This window comes from Rhinolophus ferrumequinum, chromosome 9 (assembly GCF_004115265.2).
Source record: "Rhinolophus ferrumequinum isolate MPI-CBG mRhiFer1 chromosome 9, mRhiFer1_v1.p, whole genome shotgun sequence".
In the NCBI taxonomy this organism is placed as follows: Eukaryota; Metazoa; Chordata; class Mammalia; order Chiroptera; family Rhinolophidae; genus Rhinolophus; species Rhinolophus ferrumequinum.
Window position 1 is genome coordinate 33,486,057 of NC_046292.1, and position 22,877 is coordinate 33,508,933.

Consider the following 22,877-nt stretch of genomic DNA (forward strand, 5'->3'; position numbering starts at 1 on the left):
TGAATATCATCACAAAATAGGTAATGTTAAGTGAAATGACTGGTACATAGTAGATATTCATCCAATTTATTTAATCTATGGATTCAATCTGTGGGTTTAGATAGGAAATTGCCCTTTACTGGGTGACATCCACTTATTCAACATATATTTATTGAGGCATATTATTATTGAACGTCTGTTGTTTGCATCCGGGTGGAACTCATTGCTTCTCTACAACCTCCAAGGAGTAGGAACACCTATATAAGGCTAAGACAAAATGAATTTTGGTGGGAGAAATTAGGACCAAGGTGCTAAAAGTTAGACCGTTCACTGTGGACAAGCAGAGGGATTAAATGTTCAAGCATCAGAGTAGCGTGGTGTCTTTTATGAATCCTAGTCTCCATGGCTGGGCACATGACTACCTGGTGTAGTAAGGTAGATGTTTTGGAAAAACTCTTCCACGTGTCTCCTCTCTCTACTACAGTACAACTCACACTGAACACTTCTTCTGGTCACCAAATGTATTTGTGTTAGGCGGAGGGGGTGAGGTTCCCACACCAAGCATTTCTTGTTGTAAGCCATTAAATTAGAGGGTTGGGTTGTTACACAGCAATAGATAACCAGGACAGACCCAAACAGCCAATAAATAATAAACTGTTCTTTTGCCTAACCTTGTTCTTCCTGGAAATAACTCCCTTGGCAGAAATGGGTATCTGTGTTTCACTTTTTAAAGTATCTTTTCACATTAGTATTTTCCTTAGTAGCCTGGTTGGCAGAAAGAAATGGGCAGGGTACAGGACTATACGTACCCAACCTACTGTGGTCATAGTTCTCCTGGGAGACCCCTTATTCTATTGTCTTCATTTCAGTTTCCTCATCTCCTATCTACTCTTCTTTCAATCTAGCTTCAAATTAAACATAGTGCGTGATCTGCTTTGAGTTCATAAGTCTAAAGTCTCCCTGTTGCCAAATACAATTTATCTGTACTCATCTGCTTTTAACACAACATTCACCAACTACATCACATCACCACAATTCCACCCCAAATACTCTCCTCTTTGCTTGGACCACCACATGCTTCTGGTTTTCCTCCTACCTTTCTGGCTCGTCCTTTTCAGGGTCCTCCTCCTCTCTCCAACTTTTAAAGGTCTGTGTTCACCAAGACTCATTCCTTAGGCTCCATTTCTTCTCTCTTACGACTTTTCCTTCATGCAGGGGGCAGGGAAACGCAGTTATAAAAGGCTTCCCATTGCAATTAGAATATAATCGAAACTCCTTTCCATTACCAAAGGGCCTGAATGACCTGCTACCAGCCTAACTCACCCACCTTCCATTCTCTCCTTCATTCATAGAATTCTGGTCTCACTGGTCTTCTCTAACACAAGCCTGTTCAAGGATTTTGCACACACTTTTCTGTTTTTGTGGGACACTGTATCCCAGTCTTTGCCTGGTTTTGCTCTTTCCTACCTTTATATCTCGGCTTAAATGTCACCTCTTCGTTGGTCTTCTCTACCTTACCCAAATTACATCCATGCCTTGTCATTTCTTTTTTTCCCCCTTCAACGCTCATATTGCTGTTTGTATTTATTTACTTATTCGTGTGTTGACTTGTTCAGGTCGCTGCCTCCCCGCTGGGATTTGAACTCCTTGTGAACGGAGACAATGGGTTCTTCTCTCCCGTGTGTCACGTCCCAGACTCCAGCGCAGGCCTGACACAAGGAGGCGCAGAATAAAGGACCTGCGGACTGAACGAAGAATGAGCCGGCAAAAGAGCTGGGAGGAGAGGGGGCGCGGCCTCGCATGGGGGGCGCCCAAGCACCGCCGCCGAGCGAGCAGCGGAAGCCCCACCCCTTCCGGCCGCGGCGCGGCCGCCTTGGCAGCCACGGCGGCGGGGCCGCGGCGAGCGCCCGCCCCTTTCTTGCCGCCCCGCCCCGCGCCTCCGCCGGCCGGGTTGCTCTCCGCTACCTCATCGTCCTGCCGACACCCGGTGTATGCTGAGCCGTTGCGACCTCCGGCTGCTGCACCTCCTGGGCCTTAGCTTCCCGCTGCTGACCCGCCGGCCGCTATTCCTCTGCCCTCACCGCCTCATGAAGCCGCTGGTTGTGTTTGTCCTCGGCGGTCCTGGCGCCGGCAAGGGGACCCAGTGCGCCCGCATCGTCGAGGTGAGGCCTGGGCAGTTGGCAGGCTCCTTGGGCTTGACCTGACGCCGAGCCGACCTGTCCCGTTGCGTCCGGCCGTCCGCGCCCCCTGGAGCCGCGGATCCACGAACTACGAGTCCCGGCGACCATCGCGTCGCCCGCGTGGCGGTGGTCGAGGGTCCGCCGGCGCGCAGCATGTCGGGACTGGTAGTCCATGACTTCCCACCTCCAAGGGCGCCAGGAATGAAGGGGGACCGTTTGGGGTCGCTTTGTTCCTGCGCCCCTTGTTCCTTATATTTTGGGGAGCAAGTTCGACTAGAGAGTGGGCTGGGAGAGGTATCCCAAGAGGGTCAGCCTCTGGGGGCCCCCAGCGCGCAGAGGTCAGTGTGTCGCTGGGTGTGGAGTGAAGGCAGCAGGAGCACAGATTTATGTCAGAGGCGGTGTACGCCCACAGCTGCTTGCCTGTAGGGGAGACGGGATTTTCCTCTCTGCCCCTTCCCGCAGTCTCTCTAAATTCCTAACTTGAACTGATTTTTACCCCAGAAAGGAACCCCGGCAGACTGTGATCTGCCAGTAGCGCTTTCTGGCCCCTTCAAGGTAGCACCAGTACTGAGGCGCAGCCTAAGTTTGTGTGGTTGTAAAAGCCGTAGAGCCGGTTACTGAGGTCAGGCTTCAACCTCTGGCCCTGCTGCCAACTCACGCTTTGTTCATGCCTAAGTCACTTCCTCTCTCCGAGTCTCAGTTGCCCCCTCTAGAATATAAGAAGAGGCTGTGCACCCAGTTTTAAACTCAATATAAAATACTTCCCAACTCTGAAATTGTGTTACTTTTTTTTGCTTCAAGGAGTGACAAGGTTACCAATTCAATTCTGTTCACAATTTTCAAATATATTCTTGGTTATCTGCAGTGACACTGAGGAGAAATGCTTATTGGAGCATATGGGGAAAATTAGGGAGAAAAGGAAAACAAGATATGTAGGAACAGAAGAGGTGACCAGTGGTGCTGTAAGACACCCAAAGAATCCCTGGGAAACTGGGTCACCAAAAAGTTTTGACCCAGAATTTCTAAAATAATTCCCTCTTTTGCATTATGTGGCTTATATTTGCTTTGGGCTTTTACTTCTCTCCTTTATTCATACAATCCACTCCTGTCTTATATTTTGTTCTCTAAAGAGCATTCAGAAAAAGTCAGATGGTAACATCTACTTCACTATGTGTTCTACAGCTGTAGTTATCATTATTGATCATTTTTAGGGCAAAAAGTGGAACTAATTCAACCAAAAATAAGTAAATGTTTTTCAACTCATTTTTGTTGGTTCTTTTCACTTTTTAAAAGACAAGTGACAGTTGGATGATTCCAAGTTTTTGTTTGTTGTACAGAAAATGACTCATATGTAAATAGCATGATAGAGGAAGGAGCAAGACTTTAGAGTCAAACAGATCTGGGTTCAAACCATAAGTCTACCATTTACTGTTTCTTTAGTCCTAGAGAAGTTGTTACTTTTAGCTTGAGTTTCTCTGTAAAAAGGGAGAAATATTACCTATCTAGTATGGTATTTGTGAATATTAAATGAAGTAAAATCTGGCACACATAGATGCAAGTAATTTTTTTCTCTATTTTAGACTTCCTGTTCTTAATTTATGAGATTGGTTATTTTTACTTTGAAGTAGTATTTTTAAAAATTGGTTTATGACTGTTATATTCGAATGCATTTAAATATTTTGTTTCTGAATCATAACGTGGCTTTAAATGTCCACACCCAAGCTAACAGTACCCATATTATTCTACTGGATTAAAAATAATCTACACATTCTGTAACTAGTTTTATTCTTTGTTCAGTAATGGCTGATAATATTTTATTAGGTTGGTACAAAAGTAATTGCGGTTTAAAAGGTTAATAATTGCAAAAACCGTAATTAGTTATGCACCAACCTAATAAACATGTTATTATCTATTAGATTTCCATGATGAGGTATGATGTGTTCTATAATGTATTCTTATTCTCTAAGATTTCAGCGATTATATGAGCTTAAACTGTTTTAAACTGCAATCTTTCATGAAAATAGTTAACTCACGATTCCAGTTACCATAAACATTAACTTGATATCTACAAATTCTAAATAGTTTGTAATTTAGCAATTGTTACCCCCTAGTTGACTAAATAAGCAATGGCGTGTCCATGGTCAGTTAAGTTGGAGGGTTTTTTCCTTTGTGAGTCTCTTGTGTTTTGACTCAGGATTATACAGGCAAACATTAGCTGAATCTCAAAAGACTGTAATTTTTGGAACTAAATTTTTTTTCTATAGGGAAAAAGTTGTATAAATCAAGGTTAAATTTCCCAACTGTCATGCCATTGCTAATTTAGCTCACCAGGGTACCTGAAATGTGTCTGAAATAGAATTGTTTCCTTGGGAAAATTACATTGATTTCCAACTCTGTCTGCCATAAGAACTTCTTAGGGTCCTGGCTATAGAATCTGAGACTACCTTGCCTTCTAATATCCTGGGGCACTGCTTTTAGGAATGAGGGTGGACTTGGATGGAAGATGGTACTTGTTTTTCTTTCTGGAGGCAATTCTACCCTGCTGCTTGCTCTCCCAGACCTTGAGGAAGAAAAGGCAAATCTGATACAGTATCTTTCTGAAAGTGTTCTGAACTGAGAAGGAAAGGTTTGAGGGGGGTTTTAAGGTTGACTTTGCTCATTTATTTGTAGTAGTCATTTGCAGTTTTGTTTTACTTTGTTTCTATTTTGTGTCCTCTCATACTCAGTTTGTTTTTGAAAATTAGCCATTTTCTAAACCCAGTGCAATCCTTTGTTAGAATTCAGTGTTCAGAGTGGAATTATTGTGGAATAACTTGTTACTAAAAAATCATGATGGGGACACTGCATCATTTTTGAATTTTTAAAATTATGCTTTCTTTATATTGTTTTGGCCCAAGAAAAAACATGATGCTGTAACCTAAACTTGTCTTTGAGAATAACAGCTATAATTTTGCATGTGCTAGCTGGAAGCGATATTTAAACATCTTCACTTTTAAAGATGGTGAACATTTTGCTTACGTAAACAAATTATGCTAAAGCTTATATCCATTCCAGATTGCTTTCTATAGCACCCAAAAAGCATTCTTATCATTTCTGTGTCATAACTACCTTCAGGGTATGGGTAACTCATACTTTGGCCATCCTACCTACTGTGCTTAGTTAGAAAGTTTTTGGTGACACAGACTTGAAACTTGAAACATGTAGAAATCAGAAACTTGATTTTACTTATCGTTGTGTCTCAAGTGTTGAACATTGTGCCTGGAACATAGTAGGTGCTTAATAATTCTTTGAATGAATATTTTTAGAGAACACTAGTTTGTCCTAAAGATGTCAAAAAAAAAAATTACATTTGATCCCCAGGGGGCGCCCAAGTAGTAGCTCTCCCAATTTTCAGGACAGAAGTGTTTGAGACCTAGCTGTGTCTTACTCAAATTTTTCAAGAATTTCTTGCTCAAATTCTTCTGTTTACTCTCATTGAATAAATGGTATGGTTGTGATAATCTGTTGAGCTCCTAATTACAAATCCACGAAGCAGATTACCGCTCATGGAAGAAACTAGATAGGACGATCCACTGAACATTTTATAAGAATAGGCCTTTCTCTCTCCTTTGGATGGTATAGGGTGGAGTAAGAGATTGTGTGTTTGTTTGTTTTAATAAAAAAAGAAAGCTTAAATTATCTGTAAAAGAGATAGTCCACAGAATTCTTGACTTCTGAAGCACTACCATATCATTAAAGGTTATGATATCATTTTTTTTGTTAAGAAATTGGAGGAGGGTAGATTATATTTGGATGTTACTATCCTTACTTTTGAAACCTTCCTCATTTTTTTTGCCTTTCTATATTTTAAGTTACAAAAGTTGCAAACTTATTGGGAAAAATTTAATCTTCTCTAATCCTGAGGTCACTAGAAGTAACTCTCTGGTATTAACTTCTTTCCCCTCTCTCTTTCCTAATATTCTTACAAATGAAAATGCAAAAATTCTTTTTCATCTCCAAATGGGATTATCTGTTTTCTACTGAATGTATCATGGATATCCTCTCAGGTCTTTACATATAGATTTAATTCATTCTTATTAGTAGCTGCAGAATCTTCTATAATATGGATGTTACATAGCATGGTTGTACCATTCCCCTATTGATGGACATTTAGCTTAGTTTCCAGGAATTACTTTGCTACTGCAAACAGTGCTTCAGTAAACTTTCTTGTAAATATAACATTGCATATGGATACTTTATTTTATAAGTGATGTTCCTAAAAGTAGGTGTGTTCCTAAACGTAGGTCTCGGTTGGCTTTAGCTCAAAATAATCTGCATACCACAGAGGCACACCTTAGGGTGACTTGCTCTGAATCCCTACATAGGATTGCTGAATCTGAGTATGGGAGCATTTTTAATTGGTAATTGTCAGATTACTTTTCAAAAACATTATTCTTGTTCTATTTCTTTTTCTTTTCTTTTTTTAAAAAGATTTTATTGGGGAACAATGTGTACTTCCAGGACTTTTTTCCAAGTCAAGCTGTTGTCCTTTAAATCTTAGTTGTGGAGGGTGCTGTTCAGCTTCAAGTCCAGTTGTCATTGCTAGTTGCAGGGAGCGCAGCCCACCATCCCTTGTGGGACTCTAGGAATTGAACTGGCAGCCTTGTGGTTGAGAGCCCACTGGCCCATGTGGGAATCGAACTGGCAGCCTTCGGAGTTAGGAGCATGGAGCATGGAGCTCCAACTGCCTGAGCCACCAGGCCGCCCCCGTTCTTGTTCTATTTCTGTCAGCAGTGTATGATTCTTTACCAGCACTGGATGATTATCAATCATTTTCATTTTGACAAATTTGTAAATCTAAAGTTTTTCTGCGTAAATTTCTCGTTGTTTCCTAGAAACCCATTAAGGTGAAATGGCATAATTAGACTTAAAAAAAATTTTCCCCTGCATTTGTCATTTATTCAGGAAACATTTTTGAGTGCTCGGCACTGTAATACTGTGTTTCCCCCAAAATAAGACCTAGCTGGTCCATCAGCTCTAATGCTTCTTTTGGAGCAAAAATTAATATAAGACTTGGTATTATATTATATTATATTGTATTATTATTATACCCAGTCTTATATTAGACCCAGTCTTATATTAATAAGACCGAGTATAATATAATATAAATAATAAAATATAATACCGGGTCTTATTAATTTTTGCTCCAAAAGACGCATTAGAGCTAATGGGCCGGCTGGGTCTTATTTTCGGGGAAACACGGTAGTTGTTGAGATGAATAAGGCACAGACTTTGCTGTCAGAAGTTTAGGGTGAGTGGGGAGACAAGAAGTTAATCACTGACTACTGCAGGGTCTAGTGGTAAGTCCTATGATAAAAATACACTGTTTGGATAAGGGACATTTAAATTTCCGACCAGCGGGTCAGGGAATTCTTCCCAGGGAAGGTGATATTTATGAGCTCAATTTTGAAGGACAGTAGGAAAGAAGCAGCTGGGAGATGTGGGAGAGTGGAGAACACTCCGGTCTGCAGGGATGTCGGCTTCTAGGGCTCTCAATTTAGAGTGGGGATAGGCACACACTTAATAGAAGCTCATGAGAAAAGATATGAAAGGTTTCTGTAAATATTAAAGTTTAACATGAAATTGTTTTAAAACTTGTTATCTTTTAGTTTTGCCTCCCTAACTAAATTGTAATGTCTTCAAGGGTGGGGACCTTGTCTTTCCTGTGTTTTGTTCTTCTACTGCATGGTGTTTGAAAAACCTACTTATCCTTCAGATCTCAGCTTAATACAAAGATTCCCAAAGTTCTTAGTTCATGGTGCCATTAGCATCACAAAGATAACGTCTTCCAAAAGGAATGTGCCATGATCTAAAGTTGAAACTGTGAACTACCCTGAGCTGCTAGTTCACAGGATACCTAACAGACATCACAAATTGTTCTCATTAGAAATTTAAACTTAGGACTGTGCTCCAGGCACTTTGACATACAGTTTGGGAACCGTGAGTTTCAGTGTTGTTTCTTCAGTGAAACTGGCCCTCACATGTTTAGACAAGGTCAGATTTCTCTACTATGTGCTCTCAGAGCACTTCATCACATTTATCAGTTTGTAATTCACCTTTATTTTTATGATTGTTTGATCATCTCTCTGTGATATTGTGCTTTATAAGAAAAATATATATTTGGTCATTCAGATGACCAAATATTTCTCATTTATATAGTCATGTGTACATAACGACAGCTCAGTCAATAACACCACATATATGATGGTGGTCCCATAAGATTATAATGGAGCTGAAAAATTCCTATTGCCTGGTGACGTAGCAGTCCTGGCTCACATGTTTGTGGTGATACGGATCTGAACAAACCTGTGCAGCCAGTGTATAATATTTGGTAATGATAATAAATGACTGTGTTACTGGTTTATGTATTTACTATCCTATACTTTTTATTGTTATTTTAGAGTATAATATTTTTACTTATATAAGAAAGGGCTTGCTGTAAAGCAGTATGCTGTGTTATGCCAGCAGCAGCCTCCTACATATCGTGTTTAGCACATCTTTTGTGCTTGATTTAACCTCATGTTGCTTTGCAAATTTACTGTAGCCTAAGTGTACAGTGTTTATAAAGTGGACAGCAGTGGACAGTCATGTCCTCGGCCTGCACACTCACTGACTCACCCAGAGCAACTTCCGGGCCTGCAGGCTCCATTCATGGGAAGTGCCCTATACAGGTGTGCTGGTTTTTACCTTTTACACTGTATTTTTACTGTAGCTTTTCCTTTTCCTGTTTAGGTACGTTTAGATACACACATATTTACCATTGTGTTACAGTTGCCTACAGTATTCAGTACGGTAACATGCTGTCCAGGCTTGTAGCTTAGGAGCAGTAGGCTGTGCCGTACAGTCCAGCCGTGCAGTGGGCTGTACCAGCTAGGTGTGTAAGTGCTCTCTGTGATGTTCACACAATGACGAAATCACTAACGAGGCATTTCTCAGAACGGATCCCCATGAAACATTTCTCAGCATGTACCCCTATAGTTCAGTGGCTGTATTTAAGCATGACTGTATTTGGTCTTCATCCACAGTTCCTGACCCACAGCTCCCAAAACCCTTGACATTTCCTGATGAGAGTGACAGAAGTGTTTCTTTTTATGTTAATGAGGTGCTTTTTGGACCCCACCATAGGAAGGGGTTTGCTTGCCAGGAGAACCAACCGTGTGATTAGGGGGTTGGAACTTTCAGTCCCACCCCCACGCCTGCAGAGGAGAGGATCTGGTGGTTGAATCAGTCACCAATGGTCAGTGATTTAATCAATCATGACGATGTAATGAAGCCTCCATAAAAACCCAAGAGGACTGGGTTTGGAGAGCTTCCAGGTTAGTGAACACATGGCGATTCATGGAGAGAGGCACAGCCTGGAGAGCATGGAAGCTCCCCTCCCTTTCCCCATACCTTGCCCTAAGCATCTTTTCCATCTGGCTGTTCTGAGTTATATCTATTTACAATAAAGTGGTGATCTAGTAAGTAAAATGTTTCTCTGAGTTCTCTGAGCCATTCTGGCAAATTAATTGAACCCAAGAAGATGGTAGTGGGAACCTCTGATTTATAGCCAGTCGGTCAGAAGTACACACATTACATCCTGGACTTTCAACTGGTGTCTGAAGTGGGGTCGGGGGACAGTCACAGTCATAGAACTGAACCTTTTACCTGTGGAATCTGATGCCATCCCTGGGTAGACAGTGTCATAACTGAGTTGAATTCTTGGACACGCTGCTGGTATCTGAGAATTGTTTATTGGTGTTGGGGGGAACCATCCTCCACATTGGAATTTGGTCCAGGAACCAAACCCAAAAGACTCCCCCATTAGACCATAAACTCCATAAGGGTGAAAACTCTGGATTTCTAAATTTACTCTTACATCTTTAGTGCATAGCACAATGTCTGGCATAAATTAATGTCAATGAACATTTCGTAAGCAGATTTAAAAGCCAGTCAGACCTGTGTTCCTGCCTCTTGGTGAGTTATTTAAATTTTTCGTTTCTTCACTGCAAATTTGGGATATTAATCTACTTTGCAGGGTGATTGTGAGGATTAACCAAGAGAACTCATGAAATAAAATATCTGGCACAGTGTCTAATACATGTCAGGTACTTCATATATGTTAGCATTTACCCTGCTCCCCTTGCCTGTTCTATGCTTGAATGGTCAATGAAGGAAATGTGTTGAGTAGTGTAAATAGCTACACTATGGTAGGCATTCTTAGTTACTAGAAAAATTGACTTGAAAAGACACGAATGAATGTTAAAGTGTCATACCAATGTATTGTGTGTTAGGCAATATATAGATTCCAGAGTCAGATTGTCTGGGTTTGAATCTCACTCTAACATCTACTATGTGATGTTAGCCAAGTCATTTAATCTCTCTATGCCTTAGTTTCCTCTTCTATAAGATGGGAATAATAATATATAGTATCTACCTCATAGGGATTTCATGAGGATTAAATAAGCTAATGTATGCAAAGTACTTAGAGCAGTGCCTGGCATGTGGTAAGTCCTATATAATGTTAGCTATTGTTATCATCATCGTCATACCATTTTTCTGTGTGAATTTTACCTACTCCCCCTCCCCCTTTTGAGTTGAGACCCCCCCCTTTGGAAGTTGTGCACTCTGTGTTTAGTGGTTACCCTACCCTAGAAATTTTAAACACACACATTGTTTAACTTAAATCTAATATTAATATTTTTATTCTCTCCAAACAATACAAATACCTTAGGACAGTTAACTCTATTTTTTATCCTGTTCTGTTTTCCAGGATTTTAATTCTGTACTGGCTTTTTAAAAATTCCAACAAATGATACATTAATGTTTTACATAAAACAAAGAGGTGATGTTTGTTTAGAATAGCTCACGTGCATTCCAGTTTCTTTATTCACCATTTATTTTTGTACCTCTCAGATCTTCCTTCTGAAATAATTTTCTTTTTTCTTCAAGTATATCTTTCAGAAGTTTCTTTAATCAATATGGACTGTGGTTAGGAATTTTTCCTGTTTTCTCCGAATGGTGGGTTTCTTTTTTTCCAGTTCAATCACTGAAGATGTCATCCTTCAGGGGTCCAGACTTTATGTGAATCTCTTTGATCTGACCTCTAGTCCTATTTAGACCCTAGTCTTTGTCCCTTCCCCCAACTCTGTGGCTCATCAAATCAGGCTGAGCCATCAGTAATTTGGGGGTAGGGAATATCCCTCGGGGCAGCCACAACTCTAGCACTTACTCCTCTGGATTTGTGTTTTCTTGATTTATCTAAATCTGAGTTACTCCTTTAATTTTCTGCCAGCTCAGTCATGCATTTAAGTACACACACACATCCAACTACATGGGTGTGCTGGGCTGGGCGGGGTTTCTCTGAATGTGTGTATATATTCCAGCTCCATCAAAATTAGACACCTCTGCCTAAGTCTACCCTAGCTCAAAGGCCCTCTTCAATATCGGTTTTTTCCCTTATTCTTACTCCCTTTGAAATCTGCTTGATTTATGCTTGATTAAAGTTTCAGTGACAACACTCAGTTAATGTAAACACTGTGTTTAGGTGCTAATGGGAGAGGACTGCTGTCACTGAAGACCTCCCAGAGTCACATAGGAGTATCATATTGTAATGGTTGTCCTTCTGAATTGAAACTCAGCATTTCAGAGAAGTTGCTCTAGTAGTGGGACTTGTAGACCAGATAAGAGAAAAATTGTGCATTTATGTGTTTTTTTAATTAAAAATATTTAAGAAATGGGATATTAGACCTTTGAAGTGAGATGTTTGTTTGAATCTCAGTCTACAATCTATGGCTATATTGCTTAACTTCTGATTCTTTAACTTCATTTGTAAAGAGCTAATAATGCCAACTTCACTGGGTTGTTATAAAGATAAAATGTTTAACCTTTAAAGGAATTGCCTGACTTCCAAAGTGGCAGCACCATTTTTCATTCCCACCTGCTGGGTATGAAGGTTCCAATTTCTCTGTGCACTGGCCAACTCTTCTTATCTGTTGTTATGTTTTAAACGGCCACCCTAATGGGTGCAGAGTGGTATGTTATTATGGTTTTGACCTGCATTTCCTTGATGACTAATGATGTTGAGCAACTTTCCTGTTTACTGGTCATTTGTATTTCTTTGGAGAAATGTCTGTTTGGATCCTTTGTTCTCCCCCCCCCCCCACATTTAAAAAATTGTCTTTGCTCATTTCTTAATTGGTTTATTTATATTTTTATTTTTGAGTTATAAAATTGTTTATGTATTTTAGGTACAAGTCCCTTATCCAGAAATATGACTTACAGATATTTTCTCCATCCTGTGGGTTGTCTTTTCATTTTCTTGGTAATGTCCTTGGAAGCACAGAAGATTTTAATTTTGATGAAGTCTTTATATCTAGCACATTGTATACTTTCTGTTGCCTATGGTGCAGAGATTAAAAGACTAAGTGAATCCAAGGCTACCAAAGAGGTATAACTGGTAAGTGTCTGTATTGTGCCTGGGACTGAGAGTTGGGGATGAAAGAGAGAGGGGATAACGTTTAGATGGAAATGAAGAGTGGGAGTAACAGATTCTTATTACTTCCTTGACTGATTCTAGAGTTTAATTGGGTCTGCATTAAGTCAGACTAGTGGGACGGCAGAAGTTGCCTGTTTCACAGAATGGTTTCCAGCATTCTTCCTGTTGTGTAGTCATGGCAGGAAAGAAAATTTTCCATACAATTTTCCCATAAGGTTACAACTTTTTAATGAAGGACATTTCTCATACATGAAGCAGTTAGGCTCTAATCAAGGATCAGGGCTCTCTTACAGTATTCTCTTCTACATATAAATGGGTACAGTTACCTGTGGCCAACAGTAAATCCCAGGCTGGGCTGTGCCCATCAAAAATGTATATTCTTACAGTGACTTTAACTTTAGATTCAGCAAAATGAATTCATGAAGGTAAATTTTATACCATTAAAAATAAATGTACTGTTATACTTTTTAAAGCCAAATAATGATTTTTTTCACGCTTTCTTCTATTAGCACAGGTTGATGAACTAAAAATGAAGATAATTGTTTGTTTCTAAGCAAGATTAATTTTCTCTAAAAAATTAGTTGAGAGAGGTTGCTTGGCACAGTTAAGTTCTGAAAGTGCTCCAAGGGGTTATTCTGAAGACTAGAAGTAGTGTGGGTATATTGCCCTTGCCATGAAGGTGCCTTTTCCAGAAGATCTTGCTTATAATTTTGAATTCTAGTGTCTAGAGTAGGGCTTCATTGAAATATGTTTCCTTTTAAACCTTTGCTGCTGTGCCTTTTGGATCCTCCAACTGAGGGTGTCTCTAAATTTCCATCTGGTTCTAGGCTATAAAGCTGGACTGCTTTCTGTCTCCTTCTCTAAGTCTTGACTTCATGCCCACGCAGTGTGTTTCTGAGTTGCTGTATTATACTTTTGTTTCTCCTTTGTTTAAGGAATACTGGTGGCTTTCCAGAGAAATTTTTATCCAAACATTTGAATTGATTTTTGCTGCTATTCTCTGCAGTGATTTATTTTTAAGTTTTAAGTAAGTTTTTGATTGTGCAGGTATTGTTTCCCTTTTTTCGTGAAATCCGATGTTTTCTATATAGGGATCTTTATCCTTACTGTGACGCTACTTTGAATTTTATTTTGCTATTCTCTTAGCATTTGATATTAATAAATCATTTAAGTCATTAATGTTGCTTTGTGGTATTTGCCACGTAAAGATGTGTGGATAGTATATGTGCATTTTAAATTAAAGCTTTAAAAAGTTTAAATGTGTATTGTAAAAGATTCAAACAGTTTGAAAGTACATAAAGTAAAAAGTGGTTCTCCTTAATCAAACTCAGCCTACACTCCTTATGTAATCACTTATCAGCTTTTTTTTTGTATGTGCCTTTCTGATCCTTTTTGATGTATTTATACACAGATATAATGCATGCACATATGCAGGCACATACGTTGCCTATTATTTTGTGACTTGTGTTTTTTTTTGCTTAACAGTGTATCTTGGAAAGCTTTCTGTATCATAACATGTAGATAGCTCTACTTTACTCATAATATGTACAATCGTCTAGTCATTCCTGTATCGGTGGGCATTTAGATTTTCTGTTTACAAATGGTGCTGATGTGAGCATTCATGTACTTACCGTGTTTCCCCGGAAATAAGATATAGCCGGACCATCAGCTCTAATGCGGCTTTTGGAGCAAAACTTAATATAAGACCCGGTCTTATATTATATTATATTATACCCAGTATTATATTATATTATACCCGGTATTATGTTATATTACACCCAGTCTTATATTATGTAAGACCCGGTTTTATATTATATTAAAAAAAGACCGGGTCTTATATTAATTTTTGCTCCAAAAGATGCATTAGAGCTGAGGGTCCAGCTAGGGCTTATTTTCAGGGAAACACGGTATATCTGTGCACATGTGCAACTATTTCAGTAGCCCAACTCCTAGAAATGGAATTACTGATCTAAAGGGTATGTAAACCTAAATTTCAATAGACTGTGCCAAATTGCCCTCCAAAAAGGCTGACCAATTTACACTCCCACAAAGTATGAGGATGCTAGTCCCACTCCCCCGCCCCGTTCTCCCCCCGCATATCCCCCATCCTTGCCATAGCCAGATATAGCAGTCTTTTTTTTAAACAATCTGATGGGTGGAAAACGGAACCATATTGTTTTAATTTGCATTTTCATGATTACCAGTGAGGTTGAGCATCTGTCCTTTTTTCTCTTATGGGAATTGTTTGTTCTTATCTTTTGCCCATTTTTGTATCAAGTTTTGTTCTTTATTTGTTAGTAGCATCTCTTTATATACAATGTATATTACTCTGTCATGTTTGTATGGTGAAACAATTCCTTCCAGGCTATTGCTTGTCATTTGATAATATTTATGATATATTTATTTGTTCAAAAGTTTTTTATTTATGTGGTCAAGCGTAATTCTTAGCTGCTTCGGTACTTGTTTTAGAATGCTTTTCCCTGTCGTAAGGTTATTTTCCTCTAGAACTATCATAGGGTGTTTTGATTGTATTGCGTTGATTTAGAACTGTAATTCACCTGAAATTTACTTTTGCATGTAGTATTGTGCAGGGATCTACTTTAATTTTTTCCCAGATGGGTAGCCAGTTGCACAAGTATCATTTATTAAATAGTTCATCTTTTCTCCATTGATTTTGAAATGCCGATTCTATCACTTATTGAATTCCCATTTATACTTGGGTCTGTTTCTGGACTATGTTGAGTTTCATTGTTCTATTTTTATATCAGTATCAAACTGTTTTAATTACTATAGCTTTATAATATTTTATATCTGGTAGTACAGTATTTATGACTGGTAGGACAAGTTCCTATTTATAGTTGTTACTATTATTTTCAGTTTTGACCATTCTCTCACATTAACTTTCTCTGATAAAGTTGAGAATCAACTCACCAAGTTTCATTAAAAAAAATTAACCCCAATCGAATTTTGATTGAAGTTGCAATAAATTTATAATTTGTAGGAAATTTAAATATTTACAATACTGAATCTTTCTCTCCAGGAACACAGAATGCCTTCTTTTTATGATACTGGTTTTAAGTGTTTCCAGTTTTTTCATACAGTTCTTACACATCTCTAAATTTAAGTCTTTATTGTTGTTTTGAATAGGATTTTTAAAAAAATTTAGGTATAATTAAGATCTTTTAAAACATTTTTTCAATTAATCATTTTTATTTTTTTATTTTTTATTTTTTTATTAATTTATTTTTAATTTATTGGGGTGACAATTGTTAGTAAAATTACATAGATTTCAGGTGTGCAATTCTGTATCACATCATCCATAAATCACACTGTGTGTTCACCACCCAGAGTCAGCTCCCCTTCCATCACCATACATTTGATCCCCCTCACCCTCATCCCCCACCCCCCAACCCCCTTACGCTCTGGTAACCACCAAATTACGTTCCCCAGATTAATTTTCAAACCCCGTGGCCATCCTGTGGTCACCGACTGCCCTCCAATCCCCTCACCCTCCCCCCCACCCCCCACCCCTCACGCCCATCTAGCAACCCTCAGTTTTTCCTCATTGTCTCCCAAACTGTTTCTGATTAGTTCATTCACTTATTCTTTTCTTTAGAATCCGCAAATAAGTGAGATCATATGGTACTTATCTTTCTCTGTCTGACTTATTTCACTTAACATAATGTTCAATTAATCATTTTTAGTTGGTAGGAAAACTATTGATCTGTTTGTTTATAAAAAGATAGTAAACAAGGTAAATTCTTGTTAGTTCTCATAAATTTTTTAACATACTCAAATATATCTGTAATGCCAATTTTTGGAGCTTCTCTGAAGCTATTTGCATAATGAATTGAATTTTCTTGTACTGTAGTTATTCTTTCACTTTGCTCTTTTCTTGTATACATTTCATTTGCTGTTGAGCCAATTTGGTAGTTCTGTTCTTTTATTCATATGTAATTTGTAGTTTAGCCACTGATTATTTTGGACTTTGCTCCAGGAATGGCCTGTATGAGTTTGTCTAACTCCTCCCTGACCTGTCTTGAGTGCTCTCATAGTAGGTCTTGAATCTAGTAGCTTAGACCACGTGTTTTAGGAGACTGTGTTCTTCAGGAGATGCTTCTAATTGTAACAGCTAATGATGATATTTACTGTGTAGTACAAGTATTATTTCTGGTAGTGTAGATTTTATTTCTGTTTTACAAATGAAGAAACTGAGATCTAAGAAAGATTAAATTTCCCAGTGTCACACCGAATTGTGAGTGTTAAGTTTATCTCTTAACTTCTGGTTCAGTGTTATGAGTATATGACTTCTTGTGATCCTTGTTGAGTTTTGTGTTTCTCTAAATGCATTTCCGCATTAGTTTGATAATTTTGCAGATGCTCAACTTTCTAATATATGTTTGCATATATTATTGAATTCAGAGTTTTGTGTCCTTTGCACATTTTTCTCAAGTGTTGATTTGTAAATCCAAATAAATTCTAGTTCTCAAAGAGAACCTGAGCTATTAAAATGTGGTTATTTTGTGATGAGGCTCTTTACAAATTGCATTCTCAAGTAGTTATATCTCTTAGAGTGACTTTCTTTTGGTATGCTCTGGGTAAATGATATTCTCATTTTAATATTATTTACCTTTTTAAAATAAGTAACAAATACGGTTGAGTCTGCTTAGTGTTTAAGAAACCTCTCTTTCATAAGGTGAAAGAGCAGAGACGAGGGCTACAGCTGAGTCGTTTGATGTATATCTTCCAAGTGTTCTCACAGGAACTGAGTTAACTGAATTCTAGGCTTTTACACCACCTGCAACAATATTTGGGTTGCAGTGACATGAGTGTGTAGCTTCTGGCTCTACAGTGACTGTAAGAATTGAGCATTTAATTAACAAGATCAGATGAGTGTTTCCTAAGATTAACAAGACCTCTGTTTCTGTCATTCATGTTGGAGGTTTTCTAATTATTACCTCTGAGCTCCTGGAATTCCTGGAGGTTTCTGGGTCTGGTCTTAATCTTTGGCCATTTTCTATCCCCTTCTAATGTGGGGAATGCAGATTGATTCAGAAGGGCTGAGATGAATTCAAATAAAAATACTGGAAATGACCAACTGGAATGAAATTGGAATGTGAAAATTCCAATTCACATTTGCTGTAGGGGCCATTCGGTATGTATATAAGATACCAAAATCCTCAATTATTTGGAAAGCCTTTTGCTAAATGTTAGAGGGATATCCAGGCCTACACAAATGAGGAGACAACATGTTGGGTGGCTTCTGACTCATCCTTTCTTTTTTTTAAATCACATTTTGTGCTCAGCACCCAGAGTCAGTTCTTCCATCACCATGTATATTTGACCCCCTTTACTCTGTTCTACCATCAGCTCATCTTTACGGTTTTATTTGTTGTTCCGTTTTCTTGCCCCTGCCTCTGAAGCATCAACTTCTTCCCCAAGTAGGCAGTGCTGGTAAAGATTGACTTCCTTAGGAAAGTTAGGCAAATGTGAAGAATCGCCTTTATTAATTAATAGTAGAGCTCAAGTCACTTTATATATGCAAGTCCCTTGTGAATATAACCTTTTTACCTTCCCTGAATCAGTACATTGCCGGGTGCCTTGTAGACACTCAATAAATGTTTATGGATTTAAAATAAGTTCCAAGTATTGCCTGAATTAAGATTTTTTTTTTTACATGAAGCGCAAAACATTGAGGAAAATGAAATAGTGCTATAATTATCTATTGTCGAATTGATTTATATCTTTCTTCTTTTCTCCTTTACAGGATGTAAGCTTTTAAAATATCACTCTTTAATTAGAAAAAGAAGTATGCTTCGTATTAATTTGGAGTCTATCTGCTAAAGCTTTTTGCTTAAGAATAGATTTAGCTGGGTTTATAATTCCCATAGTTTATATTAATATGTAGATTTGCAATTAAATAGGCATGGTCAAATACAGTGCACACATTTGGAACTACAATAAGGGCAGACTGAAAATGAGATTGAAAATCTGCTAGCAATTTAAGTCAAATATTACACTTAGCTTTCCTCCCATCAGATAATCTTTATGTTAACTTTTCTTTAATGGTGATTATAGGAAAAACCTCTTTCTAACCCTCAATGGGTGAACTGGAAGGAACCCTAAACAGTTGACCAGTTTTAAGTACTGTCTGCACACTGTGTACTTGTTCTTACAGTCAAAGAAAAGTAAGTTTCCCAAATCCTTACCAGATATCTCATTTAGCATAATTCGAAAAACTTCTATTGGAAATGCCTTTGAAATAAATGACAGCCTTACATGAAGTCTTGCTGGGCTGCTATAGGCTCTAAAGCTATTATTTGCAAGAAGTACCAGACGGGTAAGTCTGGATGGCTCCGGACAGTGCCTGCAGCATTTCCAGGTGTTCTGCTGAAGGTACATTATTGACAGTACGTAACCAGAATTTAGATCTTAAGTTTCATTAATCTTACAGGGAATGCAAAGTAAACTGAGTCTTAAATGCTTCATAGTTGTGTGAACTGTTTAAAGGACACCCAATAGTTTTAACTAAATCGGTTGCTTTAAAAATATATTTGTATCTAATACCGTGTTTCCCCGAAAATAAGACCTACCCTGAAAATAAGTCCCAGTTAAGACCGTCAGCCAGACGGACGCATTTAGTACCTTACGACGATGTTCCAGCAGATGACATGACTGTATTTGAATAAATGTAGATTGTTGGTACCTGAAAAAATAAGCCATCCCCTGAAAATACGCCCTACTGGAGCAAAAATTAATATAAGACCTCGGGGAAACACGGTATCTGTTAGTATGTTTCCTCTATGTCATGCAGGGCTCAGTAGCAACCCCCTGGCACTTCCTAATTGTCACGACAACAGGAACAGCTGCCTGGCATGTGCATCACTTCTGGCCTCCAAGGACTTCCTATTTACGCATCATTTGTGCCTTGAACTCTTTACTTTTTGTCGTTTTATTTTTGTTGTTTTTGTTCACATAGAGCCACATTACCTAAATTTAGAAAGAAGGGAAGACAATTGCTAAGAAGAGAAGGTCATTTGAGACTTGGTACAATAAAGTTGTCAACATTTGCCTAGCTGTAGTAATATAGAGTGCCCTTTTGTGCTTTGCTGAGAACATGGTACTTTTTTTTCTCCCTCCAAATTTTAGTGTGTAATTCATAAAAGTTATTGAGTTATTTTCAACTTCTTAAAGGAGAAAATGAAAGTAAAACATTTAGACAGTTACTCTAAATGAATTGAGTTTATACGTTTGTCACTAGAAAACTACTGTTTTTAGTTTAATAGTAGCTTGTAATTGTAATTATTGTAGTTTATAGTATTTATAACCTGCTGCGGTTTTGAATGTTGCTCTTAAGAGTGTAGTTAGTGACCCACTAGGTTTTAATTGCTGGGAAATTTCAGAGAATGTGAAAAAGTTTTGGTTAAGCCTGGGAACTATCCATTCTTGCTTTCCTCAAAATTGGCAACAGTGACTACTTAATGACAGCAGAATGCTTTGAAAGCATGTTCTTTAAAGTGTAGCTGTTATTAAGATCCCATAATAACTAGTATGTAACTGATAGTTGCTTTTTTGTTGTAGAAACTCTGTGGTAAGAGGAAAGCTTTAGCAAAATACTTAAGAAAATTATAGTATAAAAAAGTAACTGGTGAATAGAAGATTTGAAAAAAAAAGGAATGTGGATGAGAAATAGAAAGACATTTCTGTATAGGTTTGACACGGTTATATTTGTTTAAATTCCTTGTTTCCTTGAACTTTGCAGATAAGGTTGTGTTCTCTCTTTTGACAAACTGTGTAATTATTTTTTTAAAATATCATTTGTATACCTCTACAGTTTACAACTAGTTTCTCTTTTAAAAAAGTGATATGCCAAAACCCATTTTAATGCAATATAAAGCTTGCAAATTTGAGCTCTGCAGTGCCAGGAAACAGTGTGTATACTAATTTCTAAATTGCTAGCTGTACTTCTAAATGTCTATGTTGTTCATACAGCAGAGGCAGTCCGTACAGAGCAATTTGTATTTTTGGTGTTTCACTGAGCTTTTGCCATTGTTTAATACTGTTTGTTTATGCATTTATTCGGTATTACCATCTGCTGTCATCTCTAGACAAGATGAGAGCATCCAGCAAGCATAGACTTCCAGGCAGGAGCCAAAGTAATCAGTGAGAAATGAAGCTGCTATAAAATTTTGTGGACAGTATATGCAAAACACTTTTTGAAAATTGTACATCGTCAATGTGAAAGTAGGTCACACCTCATTTTTTATAAAGTCTTTTTTACACCCATCTTTCAAAAGTTTGCTTATACTGGTGATCAAAGTAGGCATTTAAAAATAATGTGGTATGGAAATAATTTTTAAATAATAGTTTAAAGAATTAAAAACTTGTATTTATTTTCATTTTCTGTAAGTGATGGGAATTTTTTTAAATGCCTATTACAACAACTAAATATACTTTTGATCGTTTCTTCTAATGGAAGGAGCTGTATGACTAAGAGAGACATGAATGATACTATGGTTTGTGTTTATTCTCACCAAATTTTGACCCAATTTTAGTCAGTAAATAGTTTAGAATTTAATTTCCTTTGCTGACTGCCTTACTGTTAGCTTACTTTAGTAAGCAAGAACAAGTTTAGCCAATAATTTTTGGAAATAAAAAAGGGATAAAGAATGTATGGCTCCTGCAATCCAGAAAAAGAGAAAACTCACTGGGAAATTGAAAGAGTTTTTATAAAATGTGTAATTGAAACACTACTTTAAAAGGGAGGTAGGAATGTGGGCTGTGTTTAACATTGAAACACATTCAATGTTTAACATTTCAATGTGTTTAACATTGAAATTAAAGATGAAATATAAATTATCAAATATTTTTTGTACACTTACTATGAATAAGATAAAAACCCATTTAGAGAGTCTTAAAAATTAACTGAACATTGAATATACTTCTGAGTGCCCTGATATTTGAGAGTAAAGATATTTTAAAAATAGATTTTATGGTTCTTTAGGTTTAATAAAAAGGAATCGTGCAAGTTCATGTGGGACAAAAAGCTTTCCAGTATTCAGAAAATACTGTCTCTTAGATTTGTATTGTTTTCTCATTTCAGCCTTGGGGAAATAGAACAATCCCTTAGCATCTTATATGACTTAGCTCCACTGTTACCCTATACCCTGACCTAATACATCATTTGTAAGTCCTTAATAATAACGATCATCACAAGAAAACTATACTACTGACCTTTCATAGGATAGTCATATTTATTATCTCTATTAAGCTTCTTGATTAGTCTATCGAAACAGTGAAAGTGAATACATACACATTGTAATACAAAAAGGGTGTGTGTGTGTTTACATATATATACACACGTGTAATACAAAAATACTTCCAGATTATTTAAGATAAATATCTGCATGATGACAAAGAGGTAGTTGATGGCTTTTATCATCTACTATGTGTCAGGCTCTCTGGTATGCAATTTCTGTGTATTAGCTAATTTAATAAGCATCACTAATAAAATAGGTAACTATATTCCCACTTCAATATGAGACCTCTCTAGTCACAACTAGCGAGGTAGGAAATGGACTTTTGAGAGTAGGAAGGAAGATTCTGGTCTAGATGGAGAGACAGCAATACTCTAAGACATCGTTTGATTGTGTGACCACTCTCCAGAATGGTCAGGAAAGCTAATTTTGTGGAGGTGGTAGGACTTGTGTGTGCTGTTTACTGAGAAAGGGACAAAACAGAAGAATGGGGTTTGTGTAAACGCTGATGAGCTCAATTTACATGTGTTGAGTTTAAGGAAGGGAAGCAGAGATTTTTATAGAAGGTGGGTACAGCCAACAGTGGTAAGAGTTTTTTTCCCTTGAGTTGTATAAATTTTTGTTAAGCACTTCTTTGAACATTATTAATAGCATTTAAACATTGTGTTCGTGGAGGAATACAATGAGGTGTTAATGCCTTCGTTACTGGAGAACAGACCCTTCCCGGTGTGGTGTCCAGGTTCTTGGTATCCCAAACAAAGAGTTGAGTGGGACTCCAAAAGGCAGTGGTGAAAGAGCAGTTTGTTAGAAACGAAAGTACACCCCAAAGACATAGGAGTGGGCTGGAGCAAAAGAGTAGCTCAAAAGGTGCTGACTGGCGAGGACTTGGAGTTTTTTTCTTTTTTCTAAAATGGGCTACTCCTCTCTAGGTGTGGGGGCCACTTG

The 22,877-nt window shown here is 37.8% G+C and overlaps 2 protein-coding genes across 2 annotated transcripts in view; one reads left to right on the forward strand and one right to left on the reverse strand.

The window, feature by feature from the left end:
- STIL (STIL centriolar assembly protein) overlaps nt 1-1,763 on the reverse strand; it is a 53,249-nt gene extending 51,486 nt beyond the window's left edge. Inside the window, 2 exon segments of the mRNA XM_033114182.1 lie at nt 1,076-1,184; nt 1,572-1,763. The gene's annotated coding sequence lies outside the window, so the exon portion shown is untranslated.
- Nucleotides 1,764-1,870: 107 nt separating this feature from the next.
- The window catches only part of CMPK1 (cytidine/uridine monophosphate kinase 1), a 29,291-nt gene continuing 8,284 nt past the window's right edge, over nt 1,871-22,877 (forward strand). The window contains exon 1 of the mRNA XM_033114183.1: nt 1,871-2,141. Coding sequence (XP_032970074.1) covers nt 1,971-2,141 — 171 coding nt within the window. The 5' untranslated portion in view covers nt 1,871-1,970. The remainder of the gene's footprint in view (nt 2,142-22,877) is intronic.